This window comes from Aricia agestis, chromosome 7 (assembly GCF_905147365.1).
Source record: "Aricia agestis chromosome 7, ilAriAges1.1, whole genome shotgun sequence".
Lineage (NCBI taxonomy): Eukaryota > Metazoa > Arthropoda > Insecta > Lepidoptera > Lycaenidae > Aricia > Aricia agestis.
Window position 1 is genome coordinate 15,104,758 of NC_056412.1, and position 17,023 is coordinate 15,121,780.

The 17,023-nt window shown below is 35.6% G+C and overlaps 1 protein-coding gene across 1 annotated transcript in view; it reads right to left on the reverse strand.

The window, feature by feature from the left end:
- LOC121728943 overlaps positions 1–16,635 on the reverse strand; it is a 41,512-nt gene extending 24,877 nt beyond the window's left edge. The window contains exons 1-3 of the mRNA XM_042117284.1: positions 16,471–16,635; positions 13,990–14,088; positions 7,755–7,842 (exon numbers count right to left, since the gene is read on the reverse strand). Coding sequence (XP_041973218.1) covers positions 7,755–7,842; positions 13,990–14,088 — 187 coding nt within the window. The 5' untranslated portion in view covers positions 16,471–16,635. The remainder of the gene's footprint in view (positions 1–7,754; positions 7,843–13,989; positions 14,089–16,470) is intronic.
- Positions 16,636–17,023: the final 388 nt, after the last annotated feature.

Genomic DNA, 17,023 nt, shown 5'->3' on the forward strand with positions numbered 1-17,023 from the left:
TGTACAAATTAACTACCACTTTCTAAAATATCAGTTAAACCGAAAAAACGTTATATCGAGACACTTTTTGAACGAAACAGACAAGGATTAAAAATTATTAAACACCATCCATAGGTCGCTGGTTCAAATCCGGCTCGAAGGACCATTTGTTTGTGTTATTACTTTAAACTTGTGGACTGTATTAGATGTTAGATGTAAACTATAAGATAAAGATAAGGTTAATTACGTTTATAAAAGAATAGATGATGTTGCGTCCATTGCAAAGGCACGAATAATATAAAGTGAAGTTGACATTTCAATCTTGACAGATGACGTCTTGGATACTTGCGTTGGCCCATTAAAAAAGTTATAACCGTCTATGATTACTCTAAATCGCGGAATCGCGTATAAGTGGTATAACTATAATTTCTATATTCACAGACTAATTTAATTATAATAAAAGATTCTGACCAAAGTTTATAAATCTTGAATGCTAAAAAAACAGGGTTCAAAAGATTTTATGCTAAATGAGTATATCAAATTTGTAAGCTAATAAACAGCCAATATAGCACTTATCAGCAATAAATTATTATCTAGAGTCTTCATGAAACTGAAGTATAAGAGTAATATATCGTCGTTTGCGGGACCATAACTCAAACTAATTTATATAAATGGGATTCCACGATAAGTGACTTATGAGACAAAAAAGTTTTTACGTGAAATTAGAGAATTGTGTGCACCGTGCAGTCGTGTAAACCGTACAATTTAACTCGATGAGTCCTATGTCTTCCACATGATACAGTTTGAGTCTATGTCTTAAATTAAAATTAGTCGAACTATATCGAGGTATATTAAATGCGTGTAAAGAATAAAATATTTCTCCTTATTAAAACTAATCTCTAATAAATAACTCTAAAGGAATCTATTTAATTGGAGTTGGGCAAAGAGTAAACAAAAAGTAAGTTTTACTTTAAGGGAGAGCCATGCTTCGGCACGAATGGGCCGGCTCACAGAACACCGGCGTGAAACAGCGCTTGCACTGTGTTTCGCCGAGTGAGTGAGTTTACCGGAGGCCCAATTCCTTCCCTACCCTCCCCTACCCTATTCCCTCTTAAAAAGCCGGCAACGCACATGCAGCTCTTCTGATGCTGCAAGTGTCCATGGACGGAAGTTGCTTTCCATCAGGTGACCCGTTTGCTCGTCTGCCCCCTTACTTCATAAAAAAATCCTTGTATTTTAAAGAAATGCCTCATATTTTAAATAGGACAATGTTGAAAGGAATAGAGTTACAAATAATACTTTTACAATGTTCCCTACTATACACTAGGCACTGCAATACGAATCAATGCGTCCAATCCTTTGAGTCAATTTATAAACTAGCATTCTAGTACTGCAGTTTGTTTCGAGGACCCTCCGTCGAATGGAAGACTCGAACAGTCCTCGAATAAAACGTTTGCAGAGATTTCTTTAATATTTGGTAAATAATATAAAATTCCTTTAAAAAACTAATAAAAATACTAACAAATTATTACCCTTATTAAAATGATATACACATAAATTATATTATATTTTTGCTGCTTTCATTCGAAAACTACTTTAGCCAGCGATAAGCAAACTTTGGCACCTTCACATTTATTTTATTAAGTCAGTAATATCCGAGCCAAGAATTAAAGTTTATAACGAACATGCCAAACTCGAACACGTGACGTGACGCGAATGTGCTTCCTACGAGAGATACTTAATATAGCTTTAAAGTTATATACCGGTTTTTGAGGTTCAGCTATTACGTAAAATTTTGCAGGTAGCATAGAATGATAAACGTCCAGGCATTTATGGGCATTTATCTATCTCAAATTAAGGTGTGTATGTTCATTGTGAAATTCATTGTGAAGCCAGCCCAACGCTTAAAGATAAGCCTATTTTTTTTCTTTTTTACAGAAAAATTCCTGATACAGGGGCGCTTACCCATAATACTTACAGAAAAATTTGCTCATTGAGCACTGTGAACTGTTTATATATTATAATGGACATATACACACCCTATACTATTATCACTTTGTTTTGTTACATCCTGAATACTGGTTTTGGAGGTTTAGCTATTATGTAAGATTTTGTTGGTAGCATAGTCCATAAACTTCCAGGAATATATTTGGACGTTTGTCCATCTATATAAATGGGAAATTACCCAAGAATTGAAGGCATTTCGAAGCATTCCAGTCAACCCATCTCTAGTTGCAAGCGAAAACTGGTACGCCAGAATTGCATGGTATTCCGATTGATACTAAAAGTAGCTCGTACTTGCTCGTGATACGCATTGCGCAAATAACAAGAAAAATACGTTTCTGTCGTACAAAATTACAGACATTAATAAAGGTCAAATTTGTTATAATATATTATATTCCTCATATTTCTGAAATATATAAATTGAATTCGGCTTAGGCTAGAAACGCTACCTACAGACTTTTATTTTATTTGAAAGACACCAACAGCGCTGCATAATAATTAATAAGTGGCATGAACATCCTCAAAAAAGTCGGAAGAATATTCAACGTGACATTTAAGAGGATACACCAGGGGCTAGAGAAATGAATAAAAAGTACGTGTAATATCTATAGCTGTCTCCCTTACCACAAGCCTATACCGCAGAATGCGATAGAGACAACTGCAGAAAATCCAGAAAATCAACGATTCGTTGTCCCCTGATTCCTTCTCCAAAACTTAACCGATTTAAGTACTTTTTTCACTAAAGATTAAAGAATGGCTTGAGCTGTGTTCCTATGTTTTGCTTTTTTTGTATAATCTAGCCAAATCTGTTTTCTGGACGTTTGAACACAGCTGAAAATCTGGCCATTTTTTTTGGGTTTTTGAACGTTCATATCTTATTTAATAATTAAATTATGAAAAAAATGAAAACATAGGGACATTGTATTAGTGGCCGTAGATATTCAGGAAAAATATAACTCTACTAACAGTATCCAGGGAGGAAACAGGGGACAACGTTTGTATGGAAAAAAGGGCGGTGTGGACTCCTCTTAAGTTGTTGTTTTCCCGCATCAGAACGATTTACCTATAGTAGTACATCGAATCATGCATGTTATTTTTTGAAAATATAAAATATTTTGTATGACATACTATGGCAACTTTATGCCTATAGGCGCGAGCGGCTTTGACCCTGCTGATATTTATTTATAACGAGCTTTTGCCCGCGGCTTCGCTCGCGTTAAGAAGTATTATTATAATATACAAACTTTCATCCCCTATTTTAACCCCTTGGGGTTGGAATTTATTAAAATCCTTTCTTGACAGATGCCTACGTCATAATATCTACCTGCGTGCCAATTTCAGCCCGATCCGTCCAGTGGTTTGGGCTGTGCGTTGATAGATCACCATGTCAGTCAGTCACCTTTGAGTATTATATATATATATATATATATATATATATATATATATATATATATATATATATATATATATATATATATATATATATATATATATATATATATATATATATATATATAGATTTGAATAAAAAAAAACTGCACAAATCTGTTGTACTATTAAGATCATCATTTTACTGCGGGAAAACAGCCATTAAAATTTCAAGCAGTATACCATAGCTATTGTTTAATCCATGTAAAAAATTGTACCTAAGCTGTTACGTAATACACAATTTGCTTATGAGCTGTGCTCTGACCCAATTTTCGTCGACGGCTGTAGTGCCATCAAAGGCTTGTCTTGTGGAGAGCAATTTGCCCACTTTTAGCTCACAGAAAAGACAGTTGACAAAAAAGCTACAGCTACAGGCTACAGCTACACAACAGAGTACAGCGAACCGATTCTGCTAACCTAACCCAACATCAATACAGGGCTTGTATCATAAAACTGTTTTGAGACTCAAATAATCGGACGAGAATGCCGCCTCCTACTCTAACAAACGTGAAATGACGTTGTTAGAGCAGAACGCATTCTTGTCCGATTGTTTGAGTCTCAAAACAGTTTCGTAGTAGGCCTACAGCTTCTACTTGAAGTTTCAAAGCAGCCTCTGTGCATCATTATATCAGAATAGTATTCTCACGAAATGTTTTCAACTAACGTAAAATGCCGTTTATTTGTTTTTTCAACATCAGTCTTTTGACGCATTTTGACACAGACGAGATTAGATGAGAGCGCCACGCGACACTGCAACGCGACGCGACACTTCACGTAAGGCTTCGTCCACATATTTGTATCATTTGCGCGATCAGATCTCCGATCAGATCTCCGTCGCGTATCATCGAAGCGTATCAAAATGATACGCGTATCATGATACGCCCCGATCGCTATTAACCGCGTATGATACGTGTCGTATCATATACGTGCATGATCGGCAGAATGATCTAATAGGCGTCCACACTATGATACGCATACTTGATACGGTGCGATGATCGCGACGGAGATCTGATCGGAGATCTGATCGCGCAAATGATACAAATGTGGACGCACCTTAACTCGTTCGCCAGCTTCACCTCAGTTCCATGGAACCGAATCGCGACGCGACGCTGCTGCATTTTGTCGCGTTAGTGCAGTTTCGAATTCAGGTTGATGTTTAATAGGATTAAAACTGCAGAAAGTATAATGTTGGATAAAAATAGAAAAATCAGGGTTTTTGCTCTTTGTACCCGATAAAGGAAAATGAAAGATTTATAAAATACATTTTTACGCTAAGCTTTTTTAATTTGGGAATTTAACACCTCTGCTTGAAATATAACTGTGGTTGACACAAAACATAGTCTTTGATCATTCAAGCCATCATATTACAAAGGCAAACGAAAAAGAAACATTTATTTTGTGGTTAAGAATTTTATGAAATCTTTGTATGTACTTGTGTGTAAATAAATCAGCCAAGTGGCAACACTTACTCCGCGTTCCACTTGACGCTAAAAAGGATCAAAACGCTCAAAATGCCTCCTATTTTGAGCGTTTTGATCATTTTTAACGTCAAGTGGAATGCGGGGTTAGTATAGGGTTCAGTAGGCTTTTTAATTAATTTAATCCTTCAATCGTGGATTCTTAGAAATCTATTGTTATTCTATTGTGCCTCGCTCACCGGTGAGCTTATGATTGCTTGATGGGTTAAAATCATAATATGATTAACGTATTTTAAATTAAAAAAGTATTTTTTAAACGTCTTCAGTTTTTTCAATGCATGAAATATCAACGCAGACCGCTACGCGTTATTTAATAATGCTTCCTAGTATTTCATACATCTCGGGCCATCAGCACGGTCACATCAGCGGTTGGCGACTAAAATCATCCTTACACTTTCACATTTACTTTTACAATGTTGAAGAAGAATTATAGACCAGCGGGGTTAAAATGGTCACATTTAGCAATTTCTCTCAATCAATTCAGCAAATGAATTGTCAAAACTGTCACACTGACAAAGGTCAAATTAGTACGAATTACTAGACATGAATTGCAAGCAGACTTGCATTTTGCGATTTTTAAAAAATGAAAAGTATTATGATTCATAATATGATTCTCCAAAGCGACCATTTTAGCTCCGCAGATGACACCTGTAACTCCATTGCGCCAATATTTATTTTTACTAGAAAACCTACACTTTTCCGGGGAAAAAAGCATCCTATATCCTTATCCGGGACCCCAAAGTATCTCCATACCAAATTTCACCAAAATCGGTGCAATCATTTGGACGTAAAGAGGTAACGGACAGACAGATACATTATCGCATTTACAATATTAGTATGGAAATTCAAACCTAAAAATGAATCCTACAAGAATGCTCCTCCCTTCCAATTCTAATCCAATTATTCAGTTTGATGTATTGAACACGCTTAGTATTGTTCTGACTCATCAATCTTTTACGGCATACATTAATCCTAATCACTTAGAATTTGCCTCTCAGCTATGTAACACGAAATACTTGACTAACGGCAGTTACATTTCATGATTACTGTAGTTATTTAATGAAGCTTTGACAGAAAATGTATTATATTAAGGGGTTTAATTAAAAACTTTTACAAATTAACTCCTTGTAGTGATTATATTCATAGTCATCAATCTTCTTTTTTTAACCCCCGATCAAAAAGAGGGGTGTTATTGTGTAGTTATAATGAAGAATAAGGGTTTCTGCTTAAATACACTTATCGAACAAACTACTGGATTATTTTTTTTGTAATTTTGCACAGATATAAACCACGGGGAAGGACATAATGCTACATTCCTGTAAAACGTACCGTTGCCGAGAAATTCCTTATTAACGCGGGATTATTAACGTGTAGAATGTCTTTCCGTAAATTAAATCCAAAAAATTATTACGCTAGTGCGAAATTAATTTTACTAAGGACGAGGCCAAGGTAAATTATAAGGCACAGAATAAACCTCGCCCCAAACTACTACCAGACTTCATTTACTCCAAACGCGCTGTAAATATTAATATTAAGGCCCCAAATAAATGTTTGTTTTACGCCCTTTACGAGTTACATAATAATATGTAAAACAGTGTTTTAAAAATTAATTATCCTGCAGGGTTTTTTGGGTAAATTAGTATTTTATACGCATACTCGATATACAGAGATTTATTTATTTATTTATGTAACATGGAAAACTTACAGCCAAGTAATGTCGGTGGCAGTTTTATGAATAATTATCAGAAAGCCAATTACATGTTTTCACCTCTAAATGACAGATAAAATTAAATACATGAAAACCAAAAACCAAAACGAGATGTACCATATTCCCTCCGTCTATATAAAATTAAATAAAAAATGAAGTTTGCATATTTTGTAGTAACATGTTAGGACGAGACATGCACACAAAAACGAGACGAAAAGACTCGCTGTGACGATGCAAAAAATACAACATTGAAATATCAAGCGGCGTCATTCTACTTAGGTTAGTTCCATAAAGATAATATATTCCGCTAGGTATATTAACTTTATGGTTAGTTCTCAATTTTGCTTTTAAATAGCTTCTAGTTTCTGTGTATCAGAACACACTCAACAACAAGAGCCGGAAAGTCAGAACCCTTTCCGACTCTTCATTTAAATAAGTAAAACTAGATGACACCCGTATCTCCGTTACCTATGTCCTTTCCCGGGACTCAAAGTATCTCCATACCAAATTTCAGCAAAATCGGTTCAGTGGTTTGAGCGTGAAGAAGTAAGAGACAGACAGACACGGTTTGGCATTTATAATATTAGTATGTATGTTATTAATGGTAATATGGCCAGCGTGATGGGGACATTCGAACATGGTGCGCTGCGGGGTGGTCTTTTTGATTAACGTTTTTGATTAACGTTTGATAACGATTCGATTAACGCCTCCGTGGCCCAGTGGTTCGGAGCTCGGCTCTTGACTCGGAGGTCGTGGGTTCGATTCCCGCGTTGGAAACATGTTTTTTCCAAGTTTGGTTAGGATAATGCAGGCTGATCACCTGATTGTCTGACAAGTAAGATGATCCATGCGTCGGATGGGCATGTAAAAAGTCGGTCCTGCGCCTGATCTCTCGCCAGTCGTGTCGGTCTGCCGTCCCACTGGGTTATGAGAGTAAAGGAATAGAGAGTGCTCTTGTGTACTGCGCACACATTACATTATTATTAGTTACCTGTATATAATATTATTGCTATCGTTAATTTTGTAGTTTGAACTATGTACTTAATTTAATTTATCAGTTATTTAATTTGTCAGTGTTTTTGTATCACATCTAAAGTGATAAATCATCATAGGACATTAATTAAATAATGTGTTATTAATAATATTGTAAATCTTACCATAATAAACATCGTCTAGCTCTTTAAATCTCTTCGCATTGACGCCGATCCTCCAGCTATACAGTAGTACTACTAGTATTGATATATTCTGTAACAAACAAACAAATAATTAATTAGACTATGGGCCAGTCCACAACATTGCGTTGCGGTGTCGCATCGTAAAAATCTACGACGCCACAGAACGCATCGCGTCGTGGAAATTTCCGATGCGACAGTGACTATTTCCATTGAAATTTTGCGCTCCGACATCGCATCTCATTTTTGTGCGATGTTGTTTTTGCGATGCGACGCAGCAACGCAGTGTTGTGGCCTGGCCCTATAGTTAAAGTTCTAGCTGGTTTTAAAGAGGAATCAGCATAATACAATCTGAGACTACAATAATTGATATTTTAATTGGCATTTCTTTATGCTATGCTGAACGTCAAGAGATTGCGCTGTAAAACCCTACTTTAATGAGTTCGCATAGAAATCCTACTTGCTTCCTACTTATTATTTTTTAGTATAGACGGCAAGAGAAAGTAAAGTTACAAATGCGGTATATATTAAAAGTAACATCTACTAAACATTGCTACGAAAGCGAAGCGATAAATGAGAAGTTAATATTGTTAAAAATATATATTTTTTAAATTTATTATCATGAGCAACTGCTCATGATAATAAATTTAAAACACTTTAGTCTACACGCATACGTCTAGTCGCACGGACACAAACGCCGTGCCGAAATCTGCCGACGACGTTAGACGAGTTTTCGGTTTTTTTCGTTAAGGAATTTATTTACACGGTCACCGAACTTAAAGCCCGCAATAAAAGCTAAAATAAAAGAGCAAAAGAACAAATTAAACAATCCTATAAGAGCTTTTACCAGTAGCTTACGAACTAAATTAGCATGTAAGCCTTGATTCTGTTATCCCCGATCTTCGTAAACTTTTATGCAACCTTTCTCTAAAGGGAGTAAGTTTTGAAGAATACTGAATAAGAAATTATAAAGGTAAGTGTACGATGTCCCGGATAAACTAGAAAAGTTTGAGTTACTTCGGATATATAGAGTTTCTTCTTGTTCTAACATAATATTATTTTGTTTTAACGTTCGGCTTATTATTATTATTTAAATAAAAGCTGTAAAGCTGTTAGTCTAAACAAATAAGAAAAAGTGGTAAAAGTATGATCTAGATTCCAAAATATTTTTTCATAAGTTTAAAGTTGGGTTTTGTTTACAAAACCAACTTGAAAATTAATTGATATTATTATTTACTTCATTGTGTCATTTTCACATCACATAATATAAAAATATAATATATTTAACCAATTTAAGTAATTCTCACTAATATTATAAATGCCTGTCTGTCTATCTCTCAGGTCTATCTATTACCTCTTCACGTCTAAACAGCTGAATCGATTTTGTTTAAATTTTGTGTGGATATACTTTGAGTCCCAGGAAAGGACATAGGATACTTTGTCCCGGAAAAATGCGCTATCGTACCTTTATAATTGTAAAAAATATAAGTAAAAGAAAGTTGGCGTGTCAAGACATTGATTGCAACGAAACTCCTTCATCAGAACGAAAGTAAATAATAATTCTTATTTGATACTTTCATGTTGAAAACCTTTGAAGGTTCGAGTGAGAGATTCCATCGCGGCAAACTTTTGGGTAAAAATAAACTCATCATATTTTGTTTTGCTTAACTTTACTGGTAGCAATGGGTTTAATATATCTTATATATAAAATTCTCGTGTCACAATGTTCGTTCCCGTACTCCTCCGAAACGGCTTGGCCGATTCTCATGAAATTTTGTGAGCATATTGAGTAGGTTTGAGAATCGGCCAACATCTAACTTTCATACGAAAAATTATTTAATTATGGCAAAACAACATTTGCCGGGACAGCTAGTATTACTATAGATTTACCGTGTTTGAGTCAATTAGATTTTTTCAAGAATCGAATTGACGATCTCTGTGGTTTTGTGTAGTGGCTCAAGCCGAGGGTTCAAATTCCGCCGACGGAACAAAAACGTTTTCAATGGTCAGATCATAAGTATTAAATAATATAAAATAATATATTAGATGACCTTCATATCAGTTTCCTCTCAATGTAAACCTTTCCTAGACTTCTACGAATATTTCAAGACTTTAGGGGATTTCACCAAAGAAACGGAATGCGTTCAGTGCATACTGAACCAGTTCTAAACGTATAAATGCGTTTGTAACACCGAATTGCATTCAACCAACATAAAATAAACGCATTCACTTTCACAGCAAATTTCTCAGCAAATCCGAGCTTTATCTTCTTAACGCCCAATGTTCGCGGTTTACTTAAGAGGATTCCACACCGCCATTTTTCCCATACAAACGCTGTCCCCTGTTTCCTCCCTGGATAATGCTAGTAGAGTTATAATTTTTTTCCTGAATATCTACGGCCACTAATACAATGTCCCTATGTTTTCCTTTTTTTCATAATTTAATTATTAAATAAGATATGAACGTTCAAAAACCCAAAAAAATGGCCAGATTTTCCACTGTGTTCAAACGTCCAGAAAACAGATTTGGATAGATTATACAAAAAAAGCAAAACATAGGAACACAGCTCAAGCCTTTTTTTAATCTTTAATGAAAAAAGTACTTAAATCGGTTAAGTTTTGGAGAAGGAATCAGGGGACAACGAATCGTTGATTTTCTGGATTTTCTGCAGTTGTCTCTATCGCGTTCTGCGGTATAGGCTTGAGGTAAGGGAGACAGCTATAGATATTACACGTACTTTTTTTTCATTTCTCTAGCTGCTGTGGTATCCTCTTAACAAAACCCGTTCAAGTCCTGTCGGTGTAGTATCATGGCGGATCGCAAATCATAGAGAGTCAAACGTGGGAGAACCATGCTTTGGCACGAATGGGCCGGCTCGACCGGAGAAATACCACGTTCTCACAGAAAACCGGCGTGAAACATCGCTTGCGCTATGTTTCGCCAAGTGAGTGAGTTTACCGGAGGCCCAATCCCCTACCTTATTCCCTTCCCTACCCTACGCTATTACCCTATTCGCTTTTAAAAGGCCGGCAACGCACCTGTAGCTCCTCTGACGCTGCGAGTGTCCATGGGCGAGGGAAGTTGCTTTCCATCAGGTGACCCGTTTGCTCGTTTGCCCCCTTATTTCATATAAAAAAATAGACGAAAAAAATATCAAAATGACAGTTTTGACAGAAGCGTTCGGTTAGTTTTTGTAAAGTTTCCTGCTATTCTGTTAATAAAATAACGTGAAATGGCTCCTAAATGATAAAAACATGTAAAATAATCCCGTGGCGTCACGTGAACTTAGATTTATTAATCGCGATTAAAAAAAGATTGTGAAATCCATTTGAAATAAAACGAGATTTACGTCGCCGCATGAACACGTTCAATGGGAACTCAGTTTTAGAAAACGAAGTTTTATGTGTGATATAGGTCCATATCTTTTTATTTTTTATTTATTTATTTTATTTGGTACACAAAACAGATATAGAATACAGCTAATATTAGTGCCATTAACAAACTCAAAACTTATCGACTAGACTATATTCCTAAATATGTGCACACAACATGATATTAAGCAGAAGTAACACTTAAAATACCTTTAAGTTTACGAAACACACACAATGAGAAAACATAATCGTCAATAAAGTATAAGTAGTGACAAGTTTATGTAACTTCCGGCTTAAAAATAATATTTTTTAAATCGGCTTGAAATTTTTTAATATTATTGTTAAATATATCTATATCCTTGTAATTATTCTTACATATTTCGTTATACTGGCGACAAATTAAAGTTATAGCATTATTCAAGGACACATTATTTTGTCCTAACTGCTTCCATTGAAAAGATTTTACCGTGCATATTTCGTGCTCTAGGTCTAATGTTAAAGTTGATTTGTGACAGGAGCGTAGGATGTGGTGTGAAGCATCCGTAGATTTTATATTGTTTTTTTTTTATTCCAGAAAAGCATGAATTTTCCGTACGAAGACGTTCTGATTTTTAGAAATCAGAATCTACATAATAACGAATGCTCTCATATATTTCTAGGAAGGAATAAATGAAAGCAATACATCAGTTACTATTCACAGCAGGAATGGAGCTGTCAGCTGAGTGATATAACAACTGTGGTAATCAATAATACACCAAGGCTGGTATAAATAGTCAGTACTCAAGATGCATCTCGGTCTCAAGACACGGTTCAGGCTCTGTGATTGGTTGACCGTCAAAATTTGGACCAATCACAGAGCCGAACCGCGTCTTGAGACCGGGTCGCATCTTAAGTACTGACTATTTATATCAGCCCAAGAATCGCAATCTGCTTTAAGTGCTTAAAAACTACGAGGTGTTCAGGACAGGTAAGTTTTATAGTATTGCGCAATATATAACGCCAATGAACTTATGTACGAAATACCTTTTAATCCTTAATCACTTCATAACTTTTTACTTCAAGTTAGTTAATATTATTTATTAGAAAATTATTTGACTTTAAATAGACAAGTCGTCTGTAGTAAAAATTAGGATATAATTTATAATATGAAAAATATGTTCACAAGTTTTTTTTCTTTATGAAATAAGGGGGCAGACGAGCAAACGGGTCACCTGATGGAAAGCAACTTCCGTCGCCCATGGACACTCGCAGCATCAGAGGAGCTGCAGGTGCGTTGCCAGCCTTTTAAGAGGGAATAGAGTAATAGGGTAGGGAAGGGAAGGGAATAGGGGAGGGTAGGGATGGGAAGGGAATAGGGTAGGGGATTGGGCCTCCGGTAAACTCACTCACTCGGCGAAACACAGCGCAAGCGCTTTTTCACGCCGGTTTTCTGTGAGAACGTGGTATTTCTCCGATCGAGCCGACCCATTCGCGCCGAAGCATGGCTCTCCCACGTTAAAACAAGTTTAATTATACTTTCACAACGTAAGCAGCTAAGCACTAAGCTGGTTCGATTTCCGAGCTTTTTTCAGCTAATATTATGTGTTCAGCAAAAATTAAGCGATTTCTTTTTGCTTGTTAGAACTCGCTTAATTTTGCTAAAATTTTCCTATAAAAATGTCTACCATATACGTACTACATTTTTTATCCACCATATATACTGTATAGGAAGGAAAGCAATTTACCTGGTTTTGGTTTTATTATAGCAGTCCCATATGCTGCATACTCTGTTTATTTGCTGTCAGAACATGTGTCTCAATATAAGAATCTGTGTAAACATTGCTCTACGTCGATATATTTGACTCGTAAATCATTCTGATATTTTCCTTATATTCTCATGCTAATAACTTTTTAAGAATAAAATTAGTCAGATGATTTTATTAAGTTTATTTGTCTTAAGTTTTTTTGTACATTTTTTATTATTTTATTCTGTTACTTTTTCGTGGCCATTTTTCGCGACAAATTCGTGAACAAAGCGAGATACTATAATAAATAGTATCTCGCTTTGTTCACGAATTTCTAAAATCTTGTCCATTTTGTGGCAAAAACTCCCAACTAGGCGAAAGTCATTATAAAAGCTATTGAGGTCTGTACACAAGACTCGAGGCAAAAACGTAGCGACAAAATTAAGATTTGTATCTAGAAAAAGACAATCCTAAATTTACTTCAAAAATAAAACAAGAGTTCTAACAATGTCCACAAAGAATTTGAGTTAGTGAAGAAAATGATTTTTGGAAAATAAATCCACAAATTGGTACCAAACGCGCCATCTTCAGATTTCGTTGCTTCTGACTACATCTAACGATGCCTTTGATAAATTTCTGCAAAATTAATTGCTCAAATATTTATTAAAAGTTTTGGCCTCAGTGAACAAAATTGTACTCAAAATAAATTCGTTTTTTGGGGTTGAAGATATTAAAGCTCCTGAACACTCTTTTGAACTTGTACTTGGCATACTCGTAATTGTTTCCAAACTTATGCAGCCACTCTATGTTTCACAATGAGGTAATAATACAATTATTTGCGAACATTTAGAAGGGGCATAATATTCTATGATTGCCCATAATTATGTATTTTATCAACAGTGTAATGATGGATCGCTAAGTACAAAACTTTATAAAGAGTACGCAGCAGTCCACGCTCCTCAAAATCTTTCGTTCAAATCTGTTACACAAGTTTTTTTTCGAAATGTAACATTGGTTGCAATCAACTAATAGATGAGGGCTGCCAGAGATCGGGACGGTTAGCGCTATATTCAGCAGTGGAGGTTGGTGATGATAAATGTTGGCTAACTGTAACTGTTAACTTACCAGAGTATATAGCGCGCTGGCGTAGGCGGCGTGTTTGACGTGCAGCGTGCGGCAGCACGACAGCGCCGTGTCCGGCTCGTGCGCCGACCACGCCTTCATCTGGAAATAATAATTGATTTTATAGATTCGAACTTGTGACTCTAAGCCCGGGCGCGCACTAGCGGCCAGGCCGCAGCGGCCAGGTCGCGGCGGCCATCGAAAGTATGGTGTGGCCACTGGTCGCGTTGCGGCTAGGTGCGCATGGTCTATGGCGGTTTCATACGAATTCCCGTATCTCGTATTGGCCGCGGCGGCCTGGCCGCTAGTGCGCGCCCGGGCTGAGGGCCTGTTTCACCACTTTCTGATAAAGTACCAAATAGGCTATTCACAACTTTTTTAACAAATTCTCCATACTTGATCTGTCAAGTTAATTGGTGGATAGCCTATCCGAAAGTGGTGAAACAGGCCTTTACTGCCGCACTCAGAGTGGAACATTAATAACCTACTTAAATGTAATTAATTCAAAATTTAACATAAGCCCCATACATTATCTGTCAAAGTCTTCATTAAATTGAAGGTTAATCAAAATTAAATGTCTCTGAGTAAGGCGGTAAGTCCCTAAACCACAACTATTTGTATCTCCTTGGTTATACAATGATTTTTATTATCATCACTCATTTTTATTATCAGGTGCCAACCTGGCTGGAAAATTCAGGACACGCATTTACGTGCATTATTATACAGTTAGTCACTCATTTGCTCGAAGGTATTTTTCGCAGGAAGTATCCCTAAAGTGACTAAAAATACGTACACTATGATAATAGTTTAGGGTGTGTATGCGTCCTCTATATAAAGATCATATTACTAACTAGTAATATAATCTTGGTGTCAGTATGGTTTTCATGGCAATTCCCATGAAATTAAATTGCGGAACAATATTATGCCCATTTGAATATACTTTCTTCAGAATATCTAGATACACACACTAGTTTCATACACTGATTTCGTATACTTTATATCTACGAAAATCCACATTTAATTACGTATACGTATTTTTATTGTATAGTGGCAATCTATGTATGCAGGCAGCTGTGCACCGCCATTAGTACGAGTATATTTAAAGCTTTGTCTCACCGAGATCACACCTACTCTATTATCTCCATTTCAATTCATTCCATCTAAAAAAAATACTTTAGTAGCATTATAATTCCTGATAAAGTGCCGAAAAGGCTATCCACAACTTATTTTACATATACTCTATCTGTCAAGTTAAGTGGTGGAGAGCCAATCCGGCACTTTTCAGGAAGTGGTGAAACAGGCCCTTAATCTTTAATACGACTGTCTAAATTGCACCAATTTTAGTCAGTGAAATAAAATAGTACAAAAATCATACCACACAAATATTGCATTAAAATAACTACATTAGCAGTGTATAATTTCCTTTTATATTTTCTATTAAGGCCGTATTCTATCATGAAAAGGTCAGTAGCATAAAAAGGTCATTAAATATTTATGTGTCTGTATGACCTTTGGAAACTATCCCTACCGCAATCTCTTCCATATTTAGTAGTCTATTGTAAAACAAAATCTTTTAGCTTGAGTGTTTGGAAGAGTAAAATTCTGGTTACTCGTCCTATAATGTAAGGTATGGTATCACTAAATGTGGATTTTATGGAAATACAGTCTAAAGTATACAGTGTGTAACAAAAATAAGTGATAATACTTTAGGGTGTGTACGTGTTCCTTGTAGAGAGTTAACTGTGAAAGTAGCAGCGCTGAAAGACGAAAAAATTTTTTCACTTTTTTGTATGGGCAAGGGCCCGAGCGTCACGAGTTTCCCCATACAAAAGTCAAAAAAATTTTTGGTCTTTCAGCCCTGCTACTTTCACAGTGAACTCTCTACAAGGAACACGTACACACCCTGAAGTATTATCACTTATTTTTATTACACCTGTATAAGCTTAGGTTAAATATAATCATTAACAAAGTGGAAGAAAAAAAAACACATTTTAAACCGGTGCCTCTACGCACCGCAAACTATTTTTTATTTCTACATTAACTTTTTTTACAGAAAATTCTGTTAAGGCCAAGAGTGAGTACTTTTAAATGCGTTAACAGGAAACTGTTTGCTTTTCTAAAAATAGAATTAAAATATGGATGCAAAAAAAGAGTTTTTAGTATTCAAAATGTGTAGAGGTAAATTTATTAATTAATAAATTAGCTACACTTAACATTTCTAATTCTACTACACTACTAAATAATACTGTTGTTATTAATTCGTACTTATAGCTAATACTTCATGTACATAATATATTCATAAAAGTTTAGATTTTCAACACAATACATGAAAAATTAGGCTAATTTAATAGAAAACTTATAAGAGATTTTTTTCAATTTTTTAGACGAATAAATATTAAGTAAAATTTCATATTTACGAAAAGTTTACATGTTGTGCAGAACTTTTTAAAACTTTTAAAAAATATAAGATTTCTATTCCTTTACCTTTGAGCGAATGTTTTATCACTATTTTCTTTCGAAGCACATTGCATTTCAGTTATTTACGCAAAATATTATGTTCGTGATACGCGCTCGATGGAAGCTCGGCGCGGCGTGCTTTCAACGCGACAGTCGGCCAATAACTGAGCTTTGCAACAGAAAGCTCCGATGCGAGCTTCACCGCGTATCAGGAAAAGTTTTTGAAACTTTTATGTAGCTTTCAGATTGCTTTCTAAGCGAATCGATTCTTTCGGCGGAGCTTTGTTCAGCCACACGATCGGGTTGAAATTATTTGCACGTTTACTGAAAATACACAATAAGTTGGACCATAATGGTTGAATACGGACGATAACAAACACGTACCTAGAGAGGTTTATTCATCTTGGTCATCGGTGGTGTCTTCGTCTCGGTTGCCTACGATCAATATCATTGTGCAAAGTGCATATCGTATCCATATTTTTATTTTATTTTTATTTTATTTTAAGATACATGGAAAACTTACAGCTATTGTTACAATGAAATTAAATATTGATTATCTATCACCAAAATCGGACCATAT